General features: G+C 47.3%; 1 protein-coding gene and 1 pseudogene across 1 annotated transcript; both read right to left on the bottom strand.

The window, feature by feature from the left end:
- Window positions 1-5: 5 nt before the first annotated feature.
- On the bottom strand, window positions 6-26,629 carry LOC132474130 (inner centromere protein A). The gene is made up of 20 exons (XM_060074659.1): window positions 26,394-26,629; window positions 25,212-25,727; window positions 17,876-17,955; window positions 17,204-17,366; window positions 16,992-17,108; window positions 16,429-16,617; window positions 15,817-15,951; window positions 15,661-15,714; window positions 12,796-12,860; window positions 12,614-12,691; window positions 12,293-12,368; window positions 10,481-10,718; window positions 9,456-9,539; window positions 9,120-9,306; window positions 8,832-9,015; window positions 4,243-4,736; window positions 2,746-2,978; window positions 1,920-2,092; window positions 1,105-1,324; window positions 6-938 (listed from the first exon to the last, which is right to left on the bottom strand). The coding sequence occupies exons 2-20, from the start codon at window positions 25,486-25,488 to the stop codon at window positions 770-772; spliced, it is 3,216 nt and encodes a 1,071-aa protein (XP_059930642.1). The 5' UTR covers window positions 25,489-25,727; window positions 26,394-26,629; the 3' UTR covers window positions 6-769.
- On the bottom strand, window positions 8,555-8,671 carry LOC132475391 (5S ribosomal RNA; annotated as a pseudogene).

The raw sequence follows: 26,629 nt of genomic DNA, 5'->3' as shown, positions 1-26,629 counted from the left end.
CAACATTTCATTTTCTTCAATTAACTTTATTTGTGAAGCAGGAAATATTATAGACATTACTAGGATGGCACATTAACTCTACACAGTCTATCTGCTCTCTGAGCCTTGCTATCTAGCAGGGTCAACTAAAGGCTAATGTCTGCAAAGTCTATCTGCTCTCTGAGCCTTGCTACCTGGCATTCAAAACTAAAGGCTAATGTCTACACAGTCTATCTGCCCACTGAGACTTGCAACATAGAATGCTAAACTAAAGGCTAATGTCCTCAAATTATATCTGCTCTCTTAGCCTGCTACCTAGCATGCAAAACTAAAGGCTAATGTCAACACTGTTTAATTGCTCTCTGAGCCTTGCTACCCAGCACTCTAAACTAAAGGCAAATGTCTGCAGTCTATCTGCTCTCTGAGCCTTGCTACCCAGCATGCTAAACTAAAGGCTAATGTCTGCAGTCTATCTGCTCTCTAAGCCTTGCTACCTAGCAAGCTAAACTAAAGGCTAATGTCTACACAGTCGATCTGCTCTCTGAGCCTTGCTACCTAGCATTCTAAACTAAAGGCTAATGACTACACAGTATATTTGCTCTCTTAGCCTGCTAACTAGCATGCTAAACTAAAGGCTAATGTCTACAGTACACAGTTTACTTGCTCCCTGAGCCTTGCTACCTAGCATGCTAAACTTAAGGCTAGCTACTGGAGAACATAGACTGAAAACAGCAGTGTTCAGTCTCTAGTTTCATTAGAAGCTGGTTGGCGTCAAAACAGAGCCGAGAGGTTAAAGGTCAGGCTCCGCTGGGTCAGGCTTGGGGAGTCCCAGGAGGTCCAGGAGGGCCAAGTAGGAGTAGACCCAAGGTCTGGAGACATCCTGTCCGGTATCCAGCCCCTCAGCCTCGAGCAGGAGACCCCGTTTAAAGGACAGCTGCTGCTCCAACAGCGCCCTCTGTCTGGAGGGAGGTCAGAGGTCATCACACAGGAGAGAACAGATGACAGTCTGGGTTGTTTTGGGTTTGGGTTTCAGAAATCCTTTTTATAAGGCTCATTGTTTTCTGTCAACTTTAAAGAAGCAGCTTGTTTAAAGAGGAAACCCAGCCTGGACTGAACCACGTTTACCTGGCAAAGAGCGCCCCACTGCGTCGGGCTTCCTTTAGGGCCGAAAGAGCAGCCTCCTCCTCCCTCCTCCTCCTCTCCTTCTCCACCTGCCTCCTTTCCTCATCTTCCTCCTGCCTCCTGTGTAGATATTCCTCCCTCTCGCCCTCCTCCATCCCCTCCACCCTTCTGTTCTCCTCCTCCCTCCTCTCATTCTCCTCCTGGTGAAGACGTTCCTGTTCAACTGGAGAAGAACAAAACTACAACTAAATTGTGGTTACATGTAAACAAGCTACCACTAAATGTGTTAACCTGTAAACCAACTACAACCGGAGCCCGTCTAGGGAGAGCCTTGGCACTCTATATTGAGCCCCTTTGTGTCGAACTTGGTTGCAGTTCCATTAGAATTCCACTAGGGGTGATCGTGGGCGAGGATCTATGGAGCTAGACGGCTACATTTATCTCTTTCAACTGCTTGTCGTTTAAATATCGCAGATTTTATTGTAGAATCCGCAAGTTCAATATAGATTATAGTTCAAAAGTCGAATGAATGAGTACTTCTTTCTTTCTTACAGGTTTGGCCATTGTTGGCCGTAACACGCTAGCATTCTGCTAATGATTGGTCAGTGACGGACTTGCGACCGATTACAACCAGAAACCCTGCTTGAAAGTACATGGGTATAAATGGAATTTCAATGTTTATTTGATTCTGGTGCCAATTCTCTTCCTATTAGACATTCTTTGCTACAACTCCGTTTATTGACCTGGGAACAAACTACAACTCAGTTTATTGACCTGTAAACAAACTACAGGTTGTGTACTTTCTGGGTTCTCCTCACCTGCTCTTCGTTTCTCCTCCTCCTCTCTCATTCTCTGGAGTCTCTCTGCGTGTCTCCTCCTCTCCTCCACCCGCCTCCTCTCAGATTCTCCTTTAGCCTGCTCCTGGCTCTCTCTCTCCCTGTTCTCTGCCTCGTTCACCCTCTGCTGCTCTTCCTCCCTCTCTCTCTTTAATCTAGAGAAAACAGATTATAGAACATATTATACATAGTATTAATATACTATGACCCAACATATTGCCATAGGAACAGACAGCTGTTCTGTGTTTTTTCTGAATTATATTCATTTATTACACAGGTCTTTTCAACGTTCCGTTCACTTGCATGGCCACTTCACAACTTCCGGCGGTCAATTATTTTTTGATAATTCAACGGATGAATAATGACCGCTGTCAAGGTAAACAAAATGACTTTTTGCCTTTGGTATCACTCCGCACGTAGTCCGGTAACTTGTCAATGTAATAAGCGGGATATGTATCAACCCAAGCGCTGTCGGTTGCTAAGCGACGACGTCTTGGGCGGACTATTTCTCTGCTTATCAACACTGAATGCTGGTAACAAATACATTGTAAATAAATTGTTTCGTTTTGGCAAGTAGCCGTGTAATAAGCGGGATAATGTATAGAACTTTGACGGTCATTATCGAAAAATAAGCCCCTTCACGGCGAAGCAAGACACCTCCGCTGCGCGTCGGTGTCCTGTTCGCCCGGTCGGGGCTTATTTTCTCGATAATGACCGGCGTTCTATACATTTTCCCTTACGTATTTACTCATCGATGCTCGTAACACAGCAGAAGTTGATCAATGATTTATTAGTAGTTTAGCTGAACCTGATCTCCCCTGCCCTCCGTCTCCTCTCCTCTTCAAGCTCCTCACGCATCCTCCCCTCTCTCTTCTCTCTCTCCTCCTCCTCTCTCTCCTCCTTCTCTTGCTGTCTCCTCTTCTCCTCCTCTTTCTCCCGTCTCTTCTTTTCGACCTCCTGCCGGTGCTTCCCGACTCGCTGTGCTGCCCTCTGTTGGTCCAGACGCACTACTGCAGCGGAAACCACGTTCCTCTCAGGAGGCTAACACACACACACACACACACACAGATAGACACACACACACACACACACACACACACACACACACACACACACACACACACGCACACACACACACACACACACACACACAATTTAATTAGCGATGAAGAATTCAGTTTGACAAACACTATTACCCCCTCTCTGCATCCTAATCTCAACAGCTCATTGAGAGCTGATTTGTTTAAATATTAGTCCTGTTCACTCGTTGGAAAAGGTTTCACCTCAGTTACGGGCCTAGTGTACAAGCCTCATGTACGGGATTCGTGTACAAGCCTCCTGTATGGGTCTTGTGTAGGGCTTGTGTACGGGACCCTGCATATGGGCTTCACCTCATGTACGAGCCTTGCTTACGGTCCTCATGTACGGGCCTCACCTTGTGTACGGCCTTGTGTACGTGCCTCCTGTACAGGCCTCACCTCATGTACGGCCTCGTGTACGGGTCTCCTGTATGGGCTTCACCTTGTGTACGGGCCTCCTGTACGGGCCTTGTGTTAGAGCCTCGCCTTGTGTATGAGCCTTCTGTTCGGGCCTCCTGTACGGGCCTCCTGTACGGGCCTCGTGTACGGGCCTCGTGTACGGGCCTCGTGTACGGGCCTCGTGTACGGGCCTCGTGTACGGGCCTCGTGTACGGGCCTCCTGTACGGGCCTTGTGTACGGGCCTCGTGTACGGGCCTCGTGTACGGGCCTCGTGTACGGGCCTCCTGTACGGGCCTCGTGTACGGGCCTCCTGTACGGGCCTCGTGTACGGGCCTCGTGTACGGGCCTCGTGTACGGGCCTCGTGTACGGGCCTCCTGTACGGATGTCGACAGCCCAATGCAGAAGGCCGTGGCCAGTTCTTGGACAGCGCGGCCGTCCACATTGGGGTGTCGTCATCCGACGCGGACCGAGGCGGACACCAAGTGTATGAAGGTGCATTCCTGGCTGTGCGACCGTGTGACGTGTGGCTGGGTGGTGTGGGTCGCTGTGAGTCAGTATTGATCAAGTGTTGATTAAGTATTGATAGTAAGATACTTAATCAAACAAAGAGAGACACATTGGCTGCCCAGAACATTCTATCAGTAGAATGTATCAGTTATTGGATGTCATTTTATCAATCGCATTGACCACAGATATGTCCAGGAGACTCTAAGCTACAAACCAATTGAAATGTGGCACATTGTGACTTTAAGTTGTATCTATTGATTTATCAATTAAATGAATGTAATGAGCTCATGAGGAAGAAGAAAGGAAGGATCAGCCCACCTCTGATTGGACCAGGTCCAGCATCAGCTGCTCCTTGGTTACCATGACAGCAGAGGAGGGCATGCTCCCAGCGCTCCCCTTTGGCCCCGCCCCTCCACAGAAGGCAGCCGCCTGCCGCAAGCTTCTCTGATTAGAGGTGTTGGTGAAAGCTGACCGAGGATAGCTTCTCTGACTGGAGGACGTGGTAACAGCTGACCGAGGAAGGCTCCCTGATTGGACCAAACTCAGCTCCCATTCAGCGGTCAAGAGGGAGCAATCTGTCTCACTATCTGTGTATCGGTATGTCTCTCTGCTCGTCTCTCTTTCTGTCTGTCTGCTTGTTTTGCTGCATGTCTCCCTACCTGTCCATCTCTCTGTGTATCTGTCTTCCTCTCTATCTGTCTGTCTTCTTGTCTCTTGGTCTGTCTCTCTTTCTATCTGTCTTTCGTTCAATCTGTCTGTCTCTCTTTTGGTCTGGTATCTCTTGTCTCTCAAAACAGAATCCTGAGGTTTACCTATAAAAGGTTGAGGGGAGCCAAGAGGAGAGGTGGGGAGATAGAGAAGGATAGGAGAGCAGGGAGGTGAGGGAGTAGGGAGGAAGGGGAGGGAGAGGATCATGTTCATGAAACCATGACTAAACTGATCTGCTGCAGGACCTTTAGACCAGACTCTAGGACGGTAAGGTAACACGGATTCTTCATTTTTGATATGAATCCACATGTATGAAGTTGTTTAGGTAAAACCTAACCTATCAATTAGCAGAATCGATTTAACTGACTTTAACACTGAACGCGTTATGTGTGTAGAAAATATGCATTTTTGCATAGGGAACCATTGGTACGGAGAGGCGTTACACACGCTAAAGCAGCGCATTAGGCGCGTTGGATGCGTTTTACGCACCTAAATAAAGCGCCCAACGCGCCGAGTTCATAATATTTACTTTTGACGCTCCTACGCGTGACGCTTAGCCGCGATAGCCAATCAGCGTTGGGCTTGACCCGATGTCACTGGCAGAGAACAGAGGACGCACAGAAGCAGAAAGAACATGGACGACCAAGTTTCAGCACACACTGAAACGATGAGGAGGAGGTGAAACCCACCCAGCTGTGAGCACCTACGGAGGATGTCATGCACTACAGTATAGATTCTCTGCCCGAGCCCGAGCCGACCCGCGGGCCGGGTTGGGCCGATATTCCCCAGCACTGTCCTCGGGCCGGGTCGGGCCGGGCCTTTGATCGAGCGTTTGTGTTTTTGTTTTTTTTTAATCATTGCTTTATTGGCCTAATCTGAGGAGAAATCTATGCCATAAACAGAAATATTATAGGCCTTTATTACACGGGTCTAAGCGTGTAATAAGCAGGATAATGTATAGAACGTCGCCGGTCATTATCGATAATGACCGGCGTTCTATATAATATCCCTTACATATATATTTAGCAGAGTAGGCCTAAGTTACACATTAAAAAAATGTCAGGTTGAAATCGGGCTCGTTGAACAATTTCTGTGACACACAATGATCAAGCGTCAAGTTAGGCGCGTTACGCGCATAATCTTACGCACATAACGCGTTCAGTGTGGCCGCACCTTGAGTGACAAATGAACAGCTCGACCTTAAGCTTAAACGTGAGTCCGGTAAACGTCCCACCTATCAGACTCTCTGATTGGCTTCAGGGGATGGGGTGGCAGGTGTGGTGACACAAACTAACTTTGGCTGTGGAGTCACTTCCTGTCCCTGGTTGCTTCCAGCAAAAAGTGAATATAGTGGAGCAGATAAGTAAAATAATCGTTCACTTTGGTATATACAAGCATGAAATTTAGCACAGATACTCTCTAAGGGCCACTATTTTGGAAAAAGGCGTTGGCCACTCAAAAATTCAATATGGCGGCCATTTTTCAAGATGGTCGCCATTGCTATTCAATGCTTATTATATCAATTATTCAAACAGTGATCCAAGCATAATATTTGATACAAATACTATCTAAAGGACATGTTAATGGAAAAAGATGCTTGTCCCAGTAAAATTCAAGATGGCCGCCATTTTTAAGATGGCCACCGTTCCTGTCAAATATTAATTATTTAAATTGTTCAAATGGTGATTCAAGCATACAATAAGGCAGAAATACTCTTCAAGGAACACTCTTTTGGAAAAAGGTATGTGCAACTCAAAATTTCAGGATGGCAACCATTTTCAAGATGGCCACCATTTCTGTCAGATAGTTGTAATGTCTGCTTTGTCAGCCTCCTCTCCTTTGACATGCCCGGCCTAGTTAAACTTGCCAGGGATATAAAATCCCCGCCGGCATAGCTCTCAGGTTCATTGGCGAACACAAGCCTCTCCACCATGGCAAGGTGCAGTCCACAGAGAGGAAGGGCCACTGGGAAGTGGCCAGTAAAAATTCAGGATGGAAACCATTTTTCAAGATGACTTCCATTCCTGTCCTATGTTCATTGCCACTGTTTCCAAATAGTGTTACAGAAAATATGCCTCTGTTAAGGCCACTTTTTGAAAAAATTGTATGGCCAATAAAAAATTCAAGATGGAGGCCTTTTTCAAGATGGCCGTCATTTTGGTAGTCTGTACACTGATGCACACATGCAACACATGCAAAATAATCTAACGGCCACACTTTTAGAAAAGGGCAACCGCAAAAATTCAAGATTAATTTTTCAAGGTGGGTGTTGCTTTAATAGTGTACTCTGTTGGGACTGAGTTAAAAGGAAGGATTGAAAAAAAATGGTAACCAATGCCTCCCCTACTTATTTTTTTATTCACATTTGCAATTGCACAGTTCTGTGCAAGTGAACCCCAATCTAAAACATTTGCATCTTCCACGGCACTCTGATTTGCAGCCACACTTAGTTGTTCACAACTTTGGTGCATTTGCTGTCCAAAATAACCCCCATTGTTCACCAAGCTTTTTCCATCCCCAGTCAGCAGGACACTCTGCTTCCGGCTGACACTGGGTTGCTTGACCCCATATGCAGCCTGCCTGATATGCAGCACGTTTAGTGTGTTGAAGCAGAGCTGCTCTTGTTGGAGGAATGGCCTCATACGGCCTCTGCTTTCGGGCAAACATGTCAAGTCTAGCCTCATCTACACTAACAGCTGTGCTTGATCGATCATACAGCAGGACAACAAACTGCTCAAGGATCAAATGAGGGCTTTCTGTGAGGTATATTTTGGTATACTTTTAGTATGTTATTCAGCACACCAAATACTACTAGAATCCATTGAAAAACCTTTTGTATATTTTTTTTGGGGGTTAAGCCCTTTTTTTCCATAGATTGACTCACCTATTCCTTAACACATTACATTGACCTCTGAGAGAAATGGTGGCAATCTTGAAAATGGTCGCCATCTTTAATTTTTGAGTGGCACACACCTTTTTCCATGAGAATGTTCCTTGAAGAATATTTGTACCAAATGTGATGATAGCATCACCATTTGAAGAATTGATGTAAGGATTCAAGAGTAATGGCATTCATGTTGAAAAATGGTTGCCATCTAGAATTTTTGAGGGACAAGCACCGTTTCTAAAATAAAACATTCTTAAGAGAATATTTTCACTAAATGTTATGCCTACATCACTGTTTGAACGATTGACATAACGAGCATTTGACAGAAATGGCGGCCATCTTGAAAAAATGGCCGCCATGTTGAATTTTTGGTGGCCCACGCCTTTTTCCCAAAAAGTGACCCTTAGAGAGTATCTGTGCCACATTTCATGCTTGTATACCAATTTGAACGATTCTCTTGAAATATGCCATTAATCTGCTCCACTAAATAGGATATAATGTATTTTAGGAACAGAATATACTGCCATATACTGTATATATATACAGTATATGGCATTATATATATATATATAGATAATAATAATTAATAATTCATTATATTTATATAGCGCTTTTCAATGACCCAAAGACGCTTACAGAAGGGGGGGACCTAACTCACCACCACCAGTGTGTAGCACCCACTTGGGTGATGCACGGCAGCAAACCTGCGCCAGAACGCTCACCACACACCAGCTTGAGGTGGAGAGTGAGGGAATTGATGAGTCAGCCAATTATACAGGAGGATGATTAGGGGGCCAGATTGAAATGAGCCTGGTTGGGCCAGGACACCGGGGAAACCCCTACTCTTTACGATCAGTGCCATGGGATCTTTTATGACCCAAGTGAGTCAGAACCTCGGTTTTACGTCTCCTCCGAAGGACGGCACCTTCCACAGCACAGTGTCCCCGTCACTGCACTGGGGCATTGGGATTGATGAGCAAGGGGGCCAGAGGGAAGAGTGCCACCTATAGGCCACCACCCGACACCACCCGACACCACTTACAGCACCTAGGATTCCCAGGCGGTCTCCCATCCAGGTACTAACGAGGCCCGACCCTGCTTAGCTTCCGAGATCAGACGAGATCGGGCGTGTTCAGGGTGGTATGGCCGAGTAATATATGAAATGCATATATATATATAATGCATTTCAAATTAATTTGTAATGTTTATTAAGGGAGTCTCTGCTGACACTATGATGGCGTTCCTCGGTTTATGTGCACCACTTCATTCTCCACCAAGGGAGGACAGAGAGAGTAGAAAAGAGATGTCTTACCAACAAGAAAGTCCTCCTGTTCACCGCGTCCCCTCCTCTTCCTCACAGACGGCTGCTTCTCCTCTTCTTCCTCCACCGTCTGCTTTCCTTCCCCTCTCCTTCCCCTTCCCACCCTTCTCTCCTCTCCTCCAACTCCTGTCTGCCTCCTTCTCCTCTCCTCACCCCTCTCTCTTCTTGGGTCTCTCTGACAGAAGGATTTGATGACATCCACCAACAATCAATCATCAATTAACAGCCTTGTATATATATATATATATATAACGCATGTATCAAGTACATCGTATCTACCGTAACCATGGAGATCGCAGTGTTGTGAGTTTCTGTATCCTCTTGGCGGTCGCTCCTCTCTTCCTCCTGGTCCCTGATTGGTCGATCACCCTTTTGTGGTTGCTTTGACAGGCTCCGCCCCCTCCTGCCTCTCATCTTCTGGTCCCGGTGAGTTCTACTTCCTGTCTGACTCCCAGGCAAGTCCTGTCTGAGCAGGAACGAGATCATGACTGAAAGGTTACCAGCAGGGGAAGAGTGAAAGAACATCCCAATTGTGTGTGCGTGCATGTGTGTTTGTGTGTGTCATCGTGTGAGTGTGTGCGTGTGTGTGTGTGCATGTGTGTGAGCATGTGTCACCCTGTGTTTGAGTTTTCTCTATCCTCCTTCCTGCTCCTACAATGGCCTCCTGGGGGGCTGGATGGGGGGGATAGGTCCTCCTCCCTTAGCACACAGAGGGCAGGTTAACACCTCAGGAGGGGTCATAGCTATAAACTCCATGATTAGTTGTTTCTTCATTTAGGTTGTGTAAACATAGAATAAGCATTTCTTGTTATTTTTATTCCAAAATAGATGTATTTTTAAGGTTTTCTGGTACCAGGTTCAATTATGGTTTAATTATTGTAACAGGGAAATTATATTTTCACATTCTGTTTCCCCTTAATGTAATTAGTTGATTATGCCTTTTCGTTGACACCCTTGGGGTGGTAAAGGTACACAGTGTCCAACTGAGAAGACACCACTATGAGACCCCACATTTCAATTGTCAATGATCAAATCGGATAATGTTTATCTAAGGACAGTTTCCTGTATTCTAATCAAGGACAAATAATGCATAAGGGGATCTCTGCTACATCGTGACCGGTATACCCCAGGCACAAAGGTTAACGTTAGATAACGCTAGGAACAAGTAGAGTGGCTAGACAATGCAAACGACATGATCGATTTTTCCATCACACATCATCTGTGGAGCAGAGTTGATCTCAACATTTCTGAGACCTGTGCCACGGTATAAGAAGTCCTTGCATTAAACAATGCGTCAGACTACAGCTCTTTGAACTGCAGAGGTTGATTTCCCATGCAGGGACTTCAGCTTGCGCACCTCTTTGAGGGGTGCGGGCTGATTCCCATCTATTGGATCATTGTTTGGTATGTTTTATTGTTTGCTGTATGATTGTTTGTATGTTATTGTACCATTATTACGCAAATATATGACCATCATTTTTATAAGTTCGGGTGTCTCTTTATTCTACCCAATTTGGTCAGTTTAGACTGTTATGGTTGACGTGGCCCGGGAATTCCCACTAAATTATTATAATTAAATTATAGTTGTTTGGCTTAATGAGCCTCATATCAAAGCTCTTTTGAAATTGGTTGAAACCCACCCTGAAGTGACACACGTATGCCTATTGGCTGCAGTCTTAGCAGCCTGTCCGCTATTGGCTGGCGTTGGACAGAGCCTGCCATCGTCCTTAGAGAAATCCTCTGCCCTCCCTAGCTCCTCATCTCCTCTCCTCTTCTTCCTCACATCCTTCTTTCGTCCGTTCCATGTTCTCTGGGCCATCTCTGTACTCGAGTCCTCTGTTGCCATGGATACTAGAGGACAGGCGAGGTCTGCTACCGCTGGACAAAACAAGGGGTTCACTTATTCAGCCATCAGTAGAGAGAAGCTTACTGACAATATGTCAACGTAAACAAACAAGATTGAAACAAAGTACGACGAAAACCAATAAGGGTTTGAAAATGTTGGTCTTTAATAAACACCTGGGGTCTCATTTATAAAACTGTGCGTGGGATTGCTACTAAAAGTGTACGTACGCCCAAAAGCCAAGTTTTGCGAGCGCCAAAAAATATTCCGATTTATAAAACCCTGCGTACGCACACCGTACGCAATATTTTCTTTATAAATCACAGACTTCCTACAAGTGTGCGCAGCTGAATCCGCTTCACGCTCCGCCCTGTACACGCCCCTTTTTAACCATAAATGGTCAATGCAAATGACCTCATGAATGCGTTCTGCATATAAAACAGACTCAAATGCAAGAATTATGTCTTGTCGGAAACAATGGCAGAAGTACTGAGAAAAGCAAAAAAGCGAAATTTCACGGAGGTTGAAGTGGAGACACTTGTGGGTGAGATGGACGCCCGAAAAGTAGTTTTGTTCGGTGGTCACGGGATTGGGATCGCCAACAACAAAAAGCAGAGTGAGCGGCAACATGTTGCTGCAGCAGTGAACTCTGTCAGTAGCACGGAGCGCACAGTCCCAGAATTAAAAAAGAAGTGGTCTGACATAAAGTTACATATTTTTATATAGCCTACCAATAAATCGTTATGGTCCCTAAAGACCCTCTCCCTCCGAATCCTGCCATTTGCATGGTCCGCCAGAAGTGCCATATGGTGCAGTATTACCACGGCGCTCGGCTCTGGGTTACGGTAATAAGACTGACGAGAACACCTTGGATAATCAGTTTGTAATAATCACCCACGTAAAATGTTCTTGAACATAACCCCTTTTTAATGCCTGATTTGTCATGAAAAGCATCAAGAGTAACGGACAACGATTGTGATGAGGAGTGTGGCTTGGTTTTCCACACTTGGGATTTACTTGACATTTGATTATGTGTTTACAGTGTCACATAAAAATATTATGTTATTGACACAGGTTGGACAGATGCTTTATTCCATGCAGTCGCGCCGTCAGTGGACAGTATGGAGTGACGGGATTAAATATAGAGGTTTTTTTTTTATTTCTATTCTAAGGAGATGTTTCTGGAGTTATAACTGAGAAATAACGCAGTTGAGTTGAATTATTCTGATTACATAGATTTAACGCATGATACGGGTTGAAATTTAATTTATGAAGGGCGATGATAAAACATAATCGTTCTTCTCACTCTTATCTTCGGTCTGACTTCAGTTCACCACCACACCATCTGTGTCGCCAATTCTCCTTTTCCTTCAAACCATGCGTACGCATGGGTCAGAGTTTGCTTAGGGCTGCGCACATTTTCCCGTCAAGTTGGTTTTTTATAGATCACAACCTTGGCGTGGAAAGTCACGTACGCCAATTTCAGCCCCGTTTTGTGCGTACGCAACGGTTATAAATGAGACCCCTGGTCCCTAGACCCTACCCTGGTCCCCAGACCCTACCCTGGTCCCAGTACCCTACTTTGTCTAGACCCTAACTTGATCCCTACCCTGGTCTCTGCCCGGGTAACAGGGCCTTGTGGATTGTCTGGGGTCTTGTTGTGGTACTGCTGGAGCCTCTATGGACTGGAGGAGAATTACAGACATAAATAGAGGCAGGCCGACACGGTGGACGGACAGACATTCAGAAAGGCAGACAGACCGACACGGTGGACGGATATACGGACAGGCCCGCTGGACGGACACACGGACAGAATTATGGACGAACGGACAGACAGTAAATCTTTAAGAAAAACAACATTGAAAGGTTGTCCAGCCTCCCACATAAAGAGAGGATACTTAAAGAGAGGTTAAAGAGAAAGCGTTGGGACCCGGTTGGCGCTGGTCTGCTGGGTCCAAGATGAAGACTTCTGGTGGTGGGCTGTCAGGGTCTTTGAACCTCCTGGTATCTGGGGATTAGAACCAGCCACACAACACAATGCTGTTTGATTCAGGGCCCATGAGCAAGACGTTGCACCTTAACACGCTGGAAAGTTACTGGTTCAGCCCTCACATGCTGTCTGGTCCTATGGTGGTCCATGTGATGATCCAGGTCCTGGTCTACGTCCATCTTCCCCTCTGAAAACCCATCAGATGGCAAATCATAACCAGAGCATTACTGGTGATATTCCTTGTGTCGCCACTAGGGGGGGGCTACCCAGTACAACCCTGCAAGTTATGGTGCATCAGAATGCATTCCTAGAGAGTGGAAACAGACAGGCAGGTGTGTGTATTGTGTTGTGTGACCTTGGTTGTATAGTGTGGTGTGTGTGTGTGTGTGTGTGTGTGTGTGTGTGTGTGTGTGTGTGTGTGTGTGTGTGTGTGTGTGTGTGTGTGAAATTGTGGATGTATGGTGTGTGTTTGTGTGTGTGTGTGTGTGTGTGTGAGATTGTGTGTGTGTGTGTGTGTGTGTGTGTGTGTGTGTGTGTGTGTGTGTGTGTGTGTGTGTGTGTGAGAGGTTGTGTGTGTGTGTGTGTGTGTGTGTGTGTGTGTGTGTGTGTGTGTGTGTGTGTGTGTGTGTTGTGGCATCTCGCCACGTGGTCCTCGGCCTGGACGGGCCCGGGGTACCGTAGAGGACGGGGTGTACCACCCCCACCCACCAGCCGGCGAGAGAGAGCAGCCCTTTCGGCACCCCAACCAGGGTGATTGGGGGACACCTGGCCGAAAGCACGGTAGCCATGTTAAAAGGAGGCACAGCACAGCACGGCTCGGGTGCAGGAAGGAAGGGCTCGTGGCAGCAAGAGAGCCTAGAGGCCAACGGAGGCCCTAGAGACCGTGAGAACCCTGGTTGATTGAAGTGTTTGTGAATAAATGCCCACAATGGCTTTAACCTTCACCAAACGCGTCGTTTGTACCGGTAACCCGGCTCATTTAAGGAGCGGGTTGCCACACTTGGTGGAGAATGCAGGCACCTTGAAGGTCCCACTACGGCTCCCCGGTACCGCCGCCGCCGCCGCAAGGGACGCCGCCGCCGCCGCAAGGGACGCTGCTGCAGCCGCAAGGGACGCTGCCGCAGCCGCAAGGGACGTCGCCGCCGCCGCCAGAGACGTCGCCGCCGCCGCAAGAGACGTCGCCGCTGCCGCAAGAGACGTCGCCGCTGCCGCAAGAGACGTCGCCGCCGCCGCAAGAGACGCTGCCGCCGCCGAAAGGGACGCCGCCGCCGCCGCAAGGGACGCCGCCGCCGCCGCAAGGGACGCCGGCGCCGCCGCAAGGGACGCCGCCGCCGCCGGCGCAAGGGACGCCGCCGCCGCCGCCGGCACAAGGGACGCCGCCGCCGCCGCAGCGCGAGACGAGGCTGTAGCGCGAGACCGGGACGCGCCGGTGCCGCCGGCCTACGCGGACGTGGGGACGGGTCGGCCCTGCATGCTGGCGACCTGCTTGGCGCAGGGGACGTCCGGGAGCCCGACGGTACCGGTGCGGGTGATGAGCAGAGACACGCAGGCCCTTCTGGACACGGGCAGCGTGGTTACCCTCCTTCGCCCCGTCTTGGCGGGGGGGAAGGCGGGGGAGCCCATGGAGGTGGCCTGCGTGCACGGGGGGACCCGGACCTACGAGACATGCCACGTGGTCATCCGGTCCCCGTGCCGCTCCTAATCGGGAGGGATTGCCCGATATTTCGCCGGCTTTGGGACCCGGCACTAAAGTCCCGGGGCAGGAGAGATGCGGTCGCCGCCGCGGCAGGAGAGGCAGCCGCCGCCGGTGCAGCGGGAGACGAGGCAGCTGGAGACGAGGCGGCTAGAGACGAGGCGGCCGGAGACGAGGTAGCCGGAGACGAGGTAGCCGGAGACGACGCTGCCGGAGACGAAGCTGCCGGAGACGAAGCTGCCGGAGACGAAGCTGCCGGAGACGACGCTGCCGGAGACGACGCAGCCGGCGCCGCAGGAGACACCCGGCCCCGGCGAGATACCATCCTGGGCGGGTCCCTCGGCTACCTGGGGCTTGGACAAAGGGTGGAGGAGTGTGGCATCCCGCCACGTGGTCCTCGGCCTGGACGGGCCCAGGGTACCGTAGAGGACGGGGTGTACCACCCCCACCCACCAGCCGGCGAGAGAGAGCAGCCCTTTCGGCACCCCAATCAGGGTGATTGGGGGACACCTGGCCGAAAGCACGGTAGCCATGTTAAAAGGAGGCACAGCACAGCACGGCTCGGGTGCAGGAAGGAAGGGCTCGTGGCAGCAAGAGAGCCTAGAGGCCCACGGAGGCCCTAGAGACCGTGAGAACCCTGGTTGATTGAAGTGTTTGTGAATAAATGCCTGGAATGGCTTTAACCTTCCACAAACGCGTCGTTTGTACCGGTAACCCGACTCATTCAAGGAGCGGGTTACCACAGTGTGTGTGTGTGTGTGTGTGTGTGTGTGTGTGTGTGTGTGAGGTTGTGTGTGTGTGTGTGTGTGTGTGTGTGTGTGTGTGTGTTGGAGGGTGTGGTGCGACCCTTGCAGCACTCCCTCTCCCATGGTGTCCCGTTCTCTAATGAATATCCTGGGCACTTATTATCCTAGCAGAGCAGAAACCCAACCCATCAGACACAATGGCTGACACGCTGGTCGCCCTTGGCAACCACTGGCTTCACTAAGAACCACACCCCTTATGGGAAGATTCATGTCATGAGGGTGTGTGTGTGTGTGTGTGTGTGTGTGTGTGTGTGTGTGTGTGTGTGTGTGTGTGTGTGTGTGTGTGTGTGTGTGTGAAATTGTGGATGCATGGTGTGTGTTTGTGTGTGTGTGTGTTTGTTAAGGTATGTTTGGGTGTGTGCGTTAACATGTGTTTGTGTGCGTGTGTCTTTGTGCGTGTGTGTGTATGTTAAAGCATGTTTGGTTGTGTGCGTTAACATGTGTTTGTGTGTGTGTGTGTGTGTGTGTGTGTGTTTGTGTGCGTGTACCTCTCTGTGTGTGTTCGGGCCTCAGGGAAGAGACCCAGGGCAGCTGTTCTTGCCCTAAAAGGAGAGAGACAAATAAATATATACAGAGAGAGAGACAGTAAAAGATAATTCAAAGGTAAAAATAGCCATTATCGTTTATTCCACAGCTAACTGTACCCTTCTCCTCCTCTGTGACCTCATCACGGTGCGCCAGCTGGAGCCTATCTGCGTGGTTCTCATAGAGGGACAGCTGAAGGACCTCCCCATCAGGAGCCAAGAGCAGGCTGCCCATGGACTGCCTTGCCTGGAACTCTGACAGACAATCCCAGAGGCTACAGAGGGCTGCATCACAACCTGTCAACCTGATACTCAACTGCTCATAACTGGGGCGGTCCCCCGACATAGGGGCTGCAGTCAGGGCCCCGAGCCCCCCCCGGCCCTGACTGGGGCCTTGACTGCAGCCTGTTCCCAGTCAAGGCCGGAGTCTCTGGGACCTTACTGCAGCCCCTATGTCGGGGGGCCGCCCCTTTGTCATCATCCAACCTCTAGTGGCAGCACGATTATCTGGACTTGAGCTGAAACTAATTAGTGCTTCTGTGTTCGGTGCTTTTGTGTTAGGACAACGGCTTGAGCCTCTCAACACGTAATCACGTAATCACCAAAGGAAGGCCTTGCCACACTGCCCAAAGCAGTTGAAATCGCACTAATGGAAAAGCAGCAAGGTGCTTTCATTAATGCATTCACTTGATGGTATTATTATGAACTAGAATGTGTGACCACTATCCACACCTCTCAGCACCTGGGGCAGTGTGCCCCTCACCACCCCCCCGCTGGTACCCCCAGACTCCTGGAGGTCATGGAGGTTGTGGAGGTCAGAACGGGGGTCAAGCTGTCTGGTGTGCAGGGCAGCCAGAGAACTCTGCCTCCCTGGGCCTTTCCTCCCCTCAAAGCAATGCATCAGCACAGGAGTAGCCATCTCTGACCCACAGACAAGGTGGAGGAGAGAGAGGAGAGGGAAGGAGAGGAGAGGAGGGGTGAAGAGGAGAGGGAGAGAGGAGGAGACAGAGGAGGGGGGAGGAGAGGAGGGGAGGGAGGAGGGGGATGGAGAGAAGAGGAGGGAGAAGGAGAGGAGGGAGGAGGGGGAAGGAGAGGAAAGGAGGAGAGGGAGAGAGGAGGAGGGAGAAGGAGATGAGGGAGGAGGGGGGAGGAGAGGAAAGGAGGAGAGGAGGAGAGTGTTGAGAGAGGAGGAGGTGAGAAGAGGAGAGAGTAGAGGGGAGGATAAAAGATGTTTGAATTAAGTTTTAATCATGTTTATTAACACATCATATCATCTCTATCTCTCCGAGGTTTACCTGCTAACGGTTGAAGTAGAATCACACAGACTTTTTCAGCTCCTCTTTCTTCACTTCTTTCTTCCACTCCTTTACATCCATGCCCATGTCCTCGGATTCTCTGCTCTCCTCTTTCCTCTGATGGATAGAAAGATGGATGTACGTTGGACGGATCCACAGCAAACTGACACCAGGTTACATATCTGAGCCGATGGACAGATGGACTGCTCTACCTCTGTTCTGTGGGACAGTCCCAGATGGTTCTGAAATAGCGAACATCAGTGGTCCAACCAGAGGTTCTTCTGGACCCTGACGTCCTCTGATCCCAAGCCGGGTCTGGTCCAGCGGGGGCAGACCCACTCCCTGGTTCTGGTTCTCCCGCTGGTTCTGGGCAGCCTGGTGTTATCAGACTGGATTACTTTTGGCTTTGCTGTACTTTCACAGTTTGAAGGTGGTACCTTATGAGCTGATGACAGGAGGTGGGCCTTGTCACACATTGAGTCCGGCCATTAGGACCACTTCTGATATATTTCTTGACTTCTCTTCACTCCGCAACTTGACTAACTTGACTTGACTAACTTCATTAATATTGCTTCTAAACTGCATCAACGCTGTCCATTGTGCTCGCAGACGGTGCTACGTTAGTTTGTTTGCCCCAGGTTTTCGGTCCTTTCCATCATCGCTGATTGGATGAAGAGATTCTAGACTCTATACATAACATCAAGTGGAACCAATGGGCACCAGTTCAGCAAGAGTCTAGAACGAAGGAAGGTTCTGTTTTGGCTGCCCAGAGAACTCAATGGGTGTGTTTCTAGTTGCGGGTTCCTCTGCAGACACAAGGTGGTCTCACACATTGAAGAGGGTCTCCCCCTCTCTGGAGTTCTGCAGGAGATTCTGGGTCTTACCTTGGGGCTCGGGTTTGACCGGGCATGCCGGGGCATCGGGACTTTCAGAAGGCCAGTGTGAAGACCAGCACCTGTGGACCCTACCAAAGAAACACCCCTGGAAATACACACCTGGATCGTACCACATAAACACATTTGCGGACAAGCCCTTATAAATACACCTGCAGAAAAAATACCTTATGAACACACCTGTAGACAGTTACTTTTAAACACATCTGCAGTCAGTACCTCATTAACACAACTGCAGACAGAACCTTATAAACACACCTCTGACAGTAACTTATAAACACATCTGGAGACAGTACCTTATCAACACACCTGAAGACAGAACCCTATAAACACACATGCAGACAGAACCTTATAACCACAGGTGAACCGTACCGATCAACACCTGCGGATTCTACAAAATGAACCTATCTCGTGGTGCGTACCAAATACACACTTGGACAGAACCATATGATCACACAACCCAGTCGCCAAGAAAAAACGTCGACGACTCGACGGTGTACGTTTCCATGAACACTGGAGACGTAGCATTTCAACGTAAAAAATAGCGTGTTATACCTACAGTATCCACGTGTGCCGCTGTGGAGGCGGGTTTCGGGGTTTGGGTTTCACGGCTTTCGCGGCAAATTGTGGACACGATTGTTTAGGGGGGGGGGGAGGTAGACTGTTGTTGACCGGGGGGGGGGGGGGGGGGGGAGACACGTTTGTTGAGGGGGACGACGACGACACGATTGTAGGGGGGGGGGGCGACACGTTTGTTGAGGGGGGGGGGAGACACACGTTTGTAGGGGGGGGGGGGCACGCTCGACAACGAGAGTTGGTTTTTATTGAACGCTCGACAACGAGAGTTGGTTTTTATTGAACGAGACTTCAACACGGAACAGCTGCACGAAACGATGGTCACGTCACTCTCGGTGACGGTGTCGACAACAATGAACACACGAACAATGTTAATAGAACAACACACAACCACATAACATCCCGAACCCATTAACCCCACTTAATCCTAACAACAAAACAAGTTAACAAAAGCCCCTTTTGTCAACTGACAACCCCAATTCCCAGAATCCCCCGCGGCTCCGGAACACGGCGTAGCCTATATTAATCTTTATTATCTGAATGGGAAATGCAATATTTTAGGAGAGATACACCATTAAACGCGTTTCTAATGACATTTCGAGCGAGAAATGTACATTTTCCTTACATAATCTTCAGTCAGTGAATGTGTATGACCTTTATTAATCTTTATTATCTGAATGGGAAATGCAATATTTTAGGACCGATTCACCGTTAAACGTGTTTCTAATAACATTTCTAGCGAGAAATATACTTTTTAATTGCTTAATCTTCAGTCAGTGATTGTGTCTGATCTTTAGTTTTATAGTTATTAGGATTTAATCGGCTCGCTCGCATGTTTCAACGACGTCAGGTTGTTAGGAATAGGGACGCTGCTTTCGCTAAACTAGCAGCTCACGTGCTTCCTGCGTTTGTGTTATTAAACTGTTACTTTATGTAACTTTTAATGATATCATCTTGTTAGAAACACGTATATCTGAGAGCCAACCCAGTCGCCAAAAGCATACGTTGACAGTGTACGTTTCGTGAACACTGGATTACGTCGCATTTCAACATAAAATAGCGTGTTATACACACACACGCACGCACACACACACACACACACAAGCACACACACGCACACGCACGCACAGACACAGACACAAGCACACACACGCACACGCACGCACAGACACACACAGACACAGACACACACACACACACACACACACGCACACGGTGCATTTCGCTGCTAAAACAACAACAAAAAAATATTCCCTCAAATATTATTACTAAAGAACCGTTTTCCAAAGAACGAAATGTAAACCAATGCATTCTGAATGGGAGTGTTTCTCCGATTTTTCCATGCTACACAGAACGAAATGCAAACCCATGCAAATAAAGACTTCATGGTCATAATAATTTAAATATCATTAATCTCCTGAGTGTGTTGGGTGGTATTCTATTTTTTTCAACGGGGCTGGTGCCGTCTCCTTTTGACCTTTTGACCCCAGACTTCTGGGGGAATAGCTGAATCAATTCATTATTCAATCAGAAGCATGTAAATATCTTCCCGGTGGCGTAGGAGGACGAACAAGGTGTCCTTCAACATCTACGCTTCCAGGCGATTGCAACGGTGCCACACATGAGCATATTCGAATATGTTTAATGGTAGTAATTAGCTGTCGAAATTGGAGGCCTTAATCAATAATGAGCAGCTATTGATTTGCTTCCCGATAAAAATTTGTGACAAATGACATGTTATTTAGCATCTACACGTTGAGCTGAGTCCAATGACACCAAGCATGACACTCTAGCTAATGGTAACATGTATTTTACATGGTACACCTAGGTCTAGGACATGATCTCGGTGTAGCAAGAGGGCGAGCTTGATCTCATTGGACTCAGCTTAACGTGTAGATGCTAATTAACATGTAATTTGTCAAAAATCTCCATCGGGAAGCAAATCTATAGCTGGTCATTATTGATAAAGGCCTCCAAAATCGACAGCTAATTACTACCCCGAAACATATTCAAATATGATCATGTGTGGCACTGTTGCAATTGTCTCGAAATGTAGATGTCAAAGGACACCTTGTTTGCCCTGTTGCACGACCGGGAAGATATTTTCATACTTCTAATGGATTGATTCATATTTTAAGGTTCTCGGAGTGAGACTTTAAGCGGCTGCAGCAGAAGTGTTGAGACGAAAGATGATATCAAGACATTTATAGAATATTCCCATTCACATTATGATTCTTCGTCATAACATCCGACCAAACATCCTTTACATTCACCGAGCGAAGATTATGAAAGTCCAGGCCCCCCCTTCCTGCACTCGGGGTCCGACCGGGCCAAGTTTCGGTGCGGGGGTCCCAGTTAGGCCCTAGAATATGGTATTCAAATTTCAGGGCGGTAGGACCTTCCTATCTCAAAAACAGTTTTTCCACCACATTCTGAACCATTAGGTCTCGCAGGCAACACTTCTGAAGGGGCTTTGTCCAAATGACAGTCCATTTGGGAAAACTTTTTTTCTCTATGGGCTAGAACCAGTGGTGTCAAAAGTACACACATTCGCTACTTAAGTAAAAGTATGGATACTGGATTTTAAAAAGACTCTGGTAAAAGTAAAAGTATCAACTTAACCGCTTTACTTAAGTAAAAGTAGAAAAGTACAGGCTCTAAAATCTACTTAAAGTATAAAAGTAAAAAGTAACCGTAATATATATATATTTTTTAAACATTTACAGCTAAACTAATGGACCTCATATAATTGACAACATAGAATATTTAACATTCAAAATTAATAAAAAAAATACATGAACAAGGAAATGTAACATTCAACATCAATACAACCTCCAGCTTTCCTCGTGAGTGCCCGGTTTGTTTACATGATGTGGGCGCATCTTTCTGCGTCACACAAATACCCGGCGCATTTACTGACGCTTAGAAATGTTCAGCGTAGTGTCCGAATTCTCGTTCCCTATTCCCTATATAGTGCACTATTTTGGCATGTTTATATGCTAGTCAAGCTGTAGCAAGCATTTTAAATCGACCATTATTATAATATAATAATAATACAGAGCTTACCTCCATATGTTTTTTGAGATTAGACGGAGAGTTCTTGAAAGCTGAAAGTACATGGTTCTTTGGTTGGCAAAGTTTGCAGCGCATGCACCATGAGTCGTTTTTGCTTCCCACAATATCAAACACCTCTTCAAGATAGGGCCAGGGATGTGGAAGCGTTTGATGTCCTCCTCTGTCTTCAAAGCCTTCAGCCATCTCGCAGTGACAGTTGCCAACAGTATATCTTTTTGACACTGACCTTTGCCGCGCTTTGCATATTTAAATTAGCCTTGTGGTGGATAACATAATTCACCCACGGAACTATGGGTGGGGGGGGTGTTTAGCACGGACCCGTTTAGCGGACGGAACGACCGTCCAGTTTAGTCCGGTTTTGACTTTACGAATGAACGTCTTTTTGTATTGTGTTCATTAAAACTTTGTGCTGGATACTCCGCCTCCGACTCCCGTCTCTCGGCACTACAGCCTCTTGTTTTGCGTCATACGCAGAGAAGCCAATGAGTGTTATGGGTTTCTATGCTTCATCCAATTACGCTAGAAATCAGTATATTTGGATGGCGCACATTTGAAACTTTTGAAACAAAACCGTAACCAAGAGTAACGAGAATGTTTTAAAAATGTAAGGAGTAGAAAGTACAGATAATTGTGTTAAAATGTAAGGAGTAAAAGTAAAAAGTTGTCAGAAAAAAAAATACTCGAGTAAAGTAAAGATACCTCAAATTTCTACTTAAGTACAGTAACGAAGTATTTGTACTTCGTTACTTGACACCTCTGGCTAGAACTACAAATCTTGGATATGTCGTTCTCGGGGCCCCGGGAAATGTGTGTAAACATTTTAGCATCCCTAGCTATCTCGAAAAGGCCGGAAAAGGGGCGTGACCTCCAACAGTACAGTCACTGTACATAAGACAGAGGTTAGTTTCTAGGCCCCATTTTTTGCGGGATGGAGGTGTACATTTGTGGCTTAATGTGTGTAGACACAGCTGGCCTGTGGCCACGTCTTTGAAGTCTGGGGTCAAAAGGTCAAAAGGAGCCGGCACCACGCCGCTTATGAGATAACAAAAAGTGAATCTGTATTTCTCTCATAACATTTTGTCATTATTGAAGAGAGGCCTGATTCTCAGATATGCATGTTGGACTGTTAGGGTATAGGTCTGGGAAGAACTTCAGGCCAAAATCTTGCAAGCGAGCCGCTGGATGCAGGTGCAACGAGATGGAGCACTTGCTGAGTCATTTCCTGTAGGGCTGGAGCCACAGGTTGAAGCGTATGCGTCCTTTGAAACCCCCTTTGATATATAAGAGACCCCAAGGTACAGTTTACTTAAATGTTCTCGCCTCAGTCACCTATTGCATCACTTCCTTTAGGGCTTCGGCCTCCTAATTGATCATTGTAGTATAATTGAATGCCCTCTTTCATATTATATGATACTTCCACCTCTGGGACGTGGCAACAACTCTCCAAATCCATATGGGGAGGGGGGGGGGGATGCTTTTGGACAGTAGGGGTGTACACCAGACATAAATAGGAAGCAAACTCAGGAGAAGGAATGACCTCTCACAAATATTTATTGAATAAATTGTTTCAAATAACCCTGCCTCGTTAAATCAATGAACTTGGTGTTTTGCTTTCAAAAATAGGTTATAGAAGAAGTCTAAAGTGCAGAAAATAAAAACATCCAAGCTGCCTTTTAAGGATACCTCGGAATATCTGTCTATTTTTTAACCGTCGGACCCCAGTTTACGACAAAAACAACACAATTTACGGCAGCTCCTTTGCCGCGTGGTATTTAGAGCCATGTAAGGATTAGAGGGGGGCGGTCGATAGCAACCACCATAGCAACCATGACGGTCAAGTGACTGGATGCAGCCCCGTTGAAAAAAATAGAATACCACCCAACACACTCAGGAGATTAATGATATTTATTTGCATGGGTTTACATTTCGTTCTGTGTAGCATGGAAAAATCTGAGAAACACTCCCATTCAGAATGCATTGGTTTACATTTCGTTCTTTGGAAAACGGTTCTTTAGTAATAATATTTGAGGGAATATTTTGTTGTTGTTGTTTTAGCAGCGAAATGCACCGTGTGCGTGTGTGTGTGTGTGTCTGTGTCTGTGTGTGTCTGTGCGTGCGTGTGCGTGTGTGTGCTTGCGTGTGTGTGCGTGCGTGTGTGTGTATAACACGCTATTTTATGTTGAAATGCGACGTAATCCAGTGTTCACGAAACGTACACTGTCAACGTATGCTTTTGGCGACTGGGTTGGCTCTCAGATATACGTGTTTCTAACAAGATGATATCATTAAAAGTTACATAAAGTAACAGTTTAATAACACAAACGCAGGAAGCACGTGAGCTGCTAGTTTAGCGAAAGCAGCGTCCCTATTCCTAACAACCTGACGTCGTTGAAACATGCGAGCGAGCCGATCAAATCCTAATAACTATAAAACTAAAGATCAGACACAATCACTGACTGAAGATTAAGCAATTAAAAAGTATATTTCTCGCTAGAAATGTTATTAGAAACACGTTTAACGGTGAATCGGTCCTAAAATATTGCATTTCCCATTCAGATAATAAAGATTAATAAAGGTCATACACATTCACTGACTGAAGATTATGTAAGGAAAATGTACATTTCTCGCTAGAAATGTCATTAGAAACGCGTTTAATGGTGTATCTCTCCTAAAATATTGCATTTCCCATTCAGATAATAAAGATTAATATAGGCTACGCCGTGTTCCGGAGCCGCGGGGGATTCTGGGAATTGGGGTTGTCAGTTGACAAAAGGGGCTTTTGTTAACTTGTTTTGTTGTTAGGATTAAGTGGGGTTAATGGGTTCGGGATGTTATGTGGTTGTGTGTTGTTCTATTAACATTGTTCGTGTGTTCATTGTTGTCGACACCGTCACCGAGAGTGACGTGACCATCGTTTCGTGCAGCTGTTCCGTGTTGAAGTCTCGTTCAATAAAAACCAACTCTCGTTGTCGAGCGTTCAATAAAAACCAACTCTCGTTGTCGAGCGTGCCCCCCCCCCCTACAAACGTGTCTCCCCCCCCCCTCAACAAACGTGTCGCCCCCCCCCCCCCCCCCCCCCCTACAATCGTGTCGTCGTCGTCCCCCTCAACAAACATGTCTCCCCCCCCCCCCCCCCCCCCCCGGTCAACAACAGTCTTCCCCCCCCCCCCCCCTAAACAATCGTGTCCACAATTTGCCGCGAAAGCCGTGAAACCCAAACCCCGAAACCCGCCTCCACAGCGGCACGCGTGGATACTGTAGGTATAACACGCTATTTTTTACGTTGAAATGCTACATCTCCAGTGTTCATGGAAACGTACACCGTCAACGTTTTTTCTTGGCGACTGGGTTGGATCACAAACCATAAACACACTTACCATACGAACACTCGGTCTGAAGCAAATACACCTGGAAATACACGTAGGCTGTTCCACATGAACACATGGGGGGCTACATATTTATATGGACTATACATTTAAATGGAGAAACTGTTATGATGAGAGCTCTGCTCTGAATAGTCACGAACAGCTAGGTCAACAGACAGACAGACAGACAGACAGACAGACAGACAGACAGACAGACAGACAGACAGACAGACAGACAGACAGACAGACAGACAGACAGACAGACAGACAGACAGACAGACAGACAGACAGACAGACAGACAGAAAGGTACCTGGTCCTCCCCCTTGATCTCCAGGCCAGTGTCGTCCATAGTTACGGATCTGAGCCAGAGGAGAAGACTTCCCGCATGAATCAAGCATGGCTACCTTCAGACATGTCTCTCCTCCAGCCTGACCTACAAGGCCGCTCTCTTGCTCCTCCCTCTCTTCCTCCCGCTGCTCCGCTGCCTCATCGCCGCCTTCTTCCTCTCTGTCTTCTGGGATGACAGGAGGAAAGCCTCTTCTGGGCACTCCTGGGAGCCAGGTATTGTAGGTCCTCTTCAGACCCATGTCTAGACCTGTGGTCTCTTCTCTGGGGGGCTCTGGCAGGTGTTTCTGCTCTCTGCTGCCTGGCTGTACAACACTGGACTATCACAACATACCCTGGAGTGCTCTCTGAAAGTGACATCATGTGTCTGGTTTCACCTGGGCTCCTTCTTGTTCTTCAGGGGGTCGTGTCCTATCGTACACCCAGGACGGAGGCGGGTCGGGGGGGGCCCTGCTCATGGAGACCCTGCTGCTCTGGAGGACTTGGCAAGCACAGAACAGTCTCTTTATGGTTACATATATCTATTTATATACATATATTTATATCTATATATATTTATACATAGATATATATTAGGGCTGTCAGTTAAACTCGTTATTAACGGCGTTAATGCAATCCAATTTTAACAGCGTTAATCTTTTTATCGCGCAATTAACGCAAATTCATATAAAAAAAATAAATAATAATTTCTTTGGCTCAAAACAAAGAAGTAGTAGCCTGACTGCTATGTTCAAGGCAGTATGTTTGTATGTTCATCGATTAATTGCACTATAGGCTTTTTTTTGTATCTTCCTGTTTTGATCAGTATATGCCAATGTTGTTATCAATAAAAAAACATTTGCACAAGGCAAGCCGATGCACTTCTCCATGTTGATAAGAGCATTAAAATTAGAACAATTAATGGTACAAAGAAATCAAGGGATATTTAGCATAGAAAAAAGATTTGCGATTAATCGCGATTAATCGTGAGTTAACTATGACAATAATGTGATTAATCGCGACTACATATTTGAATATATTTAGACACATCTATTTATATACATCTATTTATAAATATATTTAGACTCATCTATATATTTATATATATTTCTAGTAGTTCTATCTAGTTCTATGTCTCTATGTGCACCCCCTCCCTCCCTCCAGGTACCGCTATAGTAGTGAAGTCTGGGTCTGGGAGCATTTGGGTCCAGGGGCGTCCAGCTGAATCTCTGGATCCTCAACACGGACCCGCCCCATCTCCTGGAGGTTAGCCTTGGGGCCATTGTCCTGGCGACGGGTTGGAGCCAGGGCAGCGGGGAGGGGACCCTCCAGAGAGGGGGGAGGGGGGTGTGCCGGAGGTCTGGAACTGGAGGAAGGTTAAGAGGAGGAAGGCGCGAAGGATCC

Source organism: Gadus macrocephalus, chromosome 16 (assembly GCF_031168955.1).
Source record: "Gadus macrocephalus chromosome 16, ASM3116895v1".
In the NCBI taxonomy this organism is placed as follows: Eukaryota; Metazoa; Chordata; class Actinopteri; order Gadiformes; family Gadidae; genus Gadus; species Gadus macrocephalus.
Note: the sequence above shows the minus strand (reverse complement) of the source record. Positions and strands in the feature narration are given on the sequence as shown.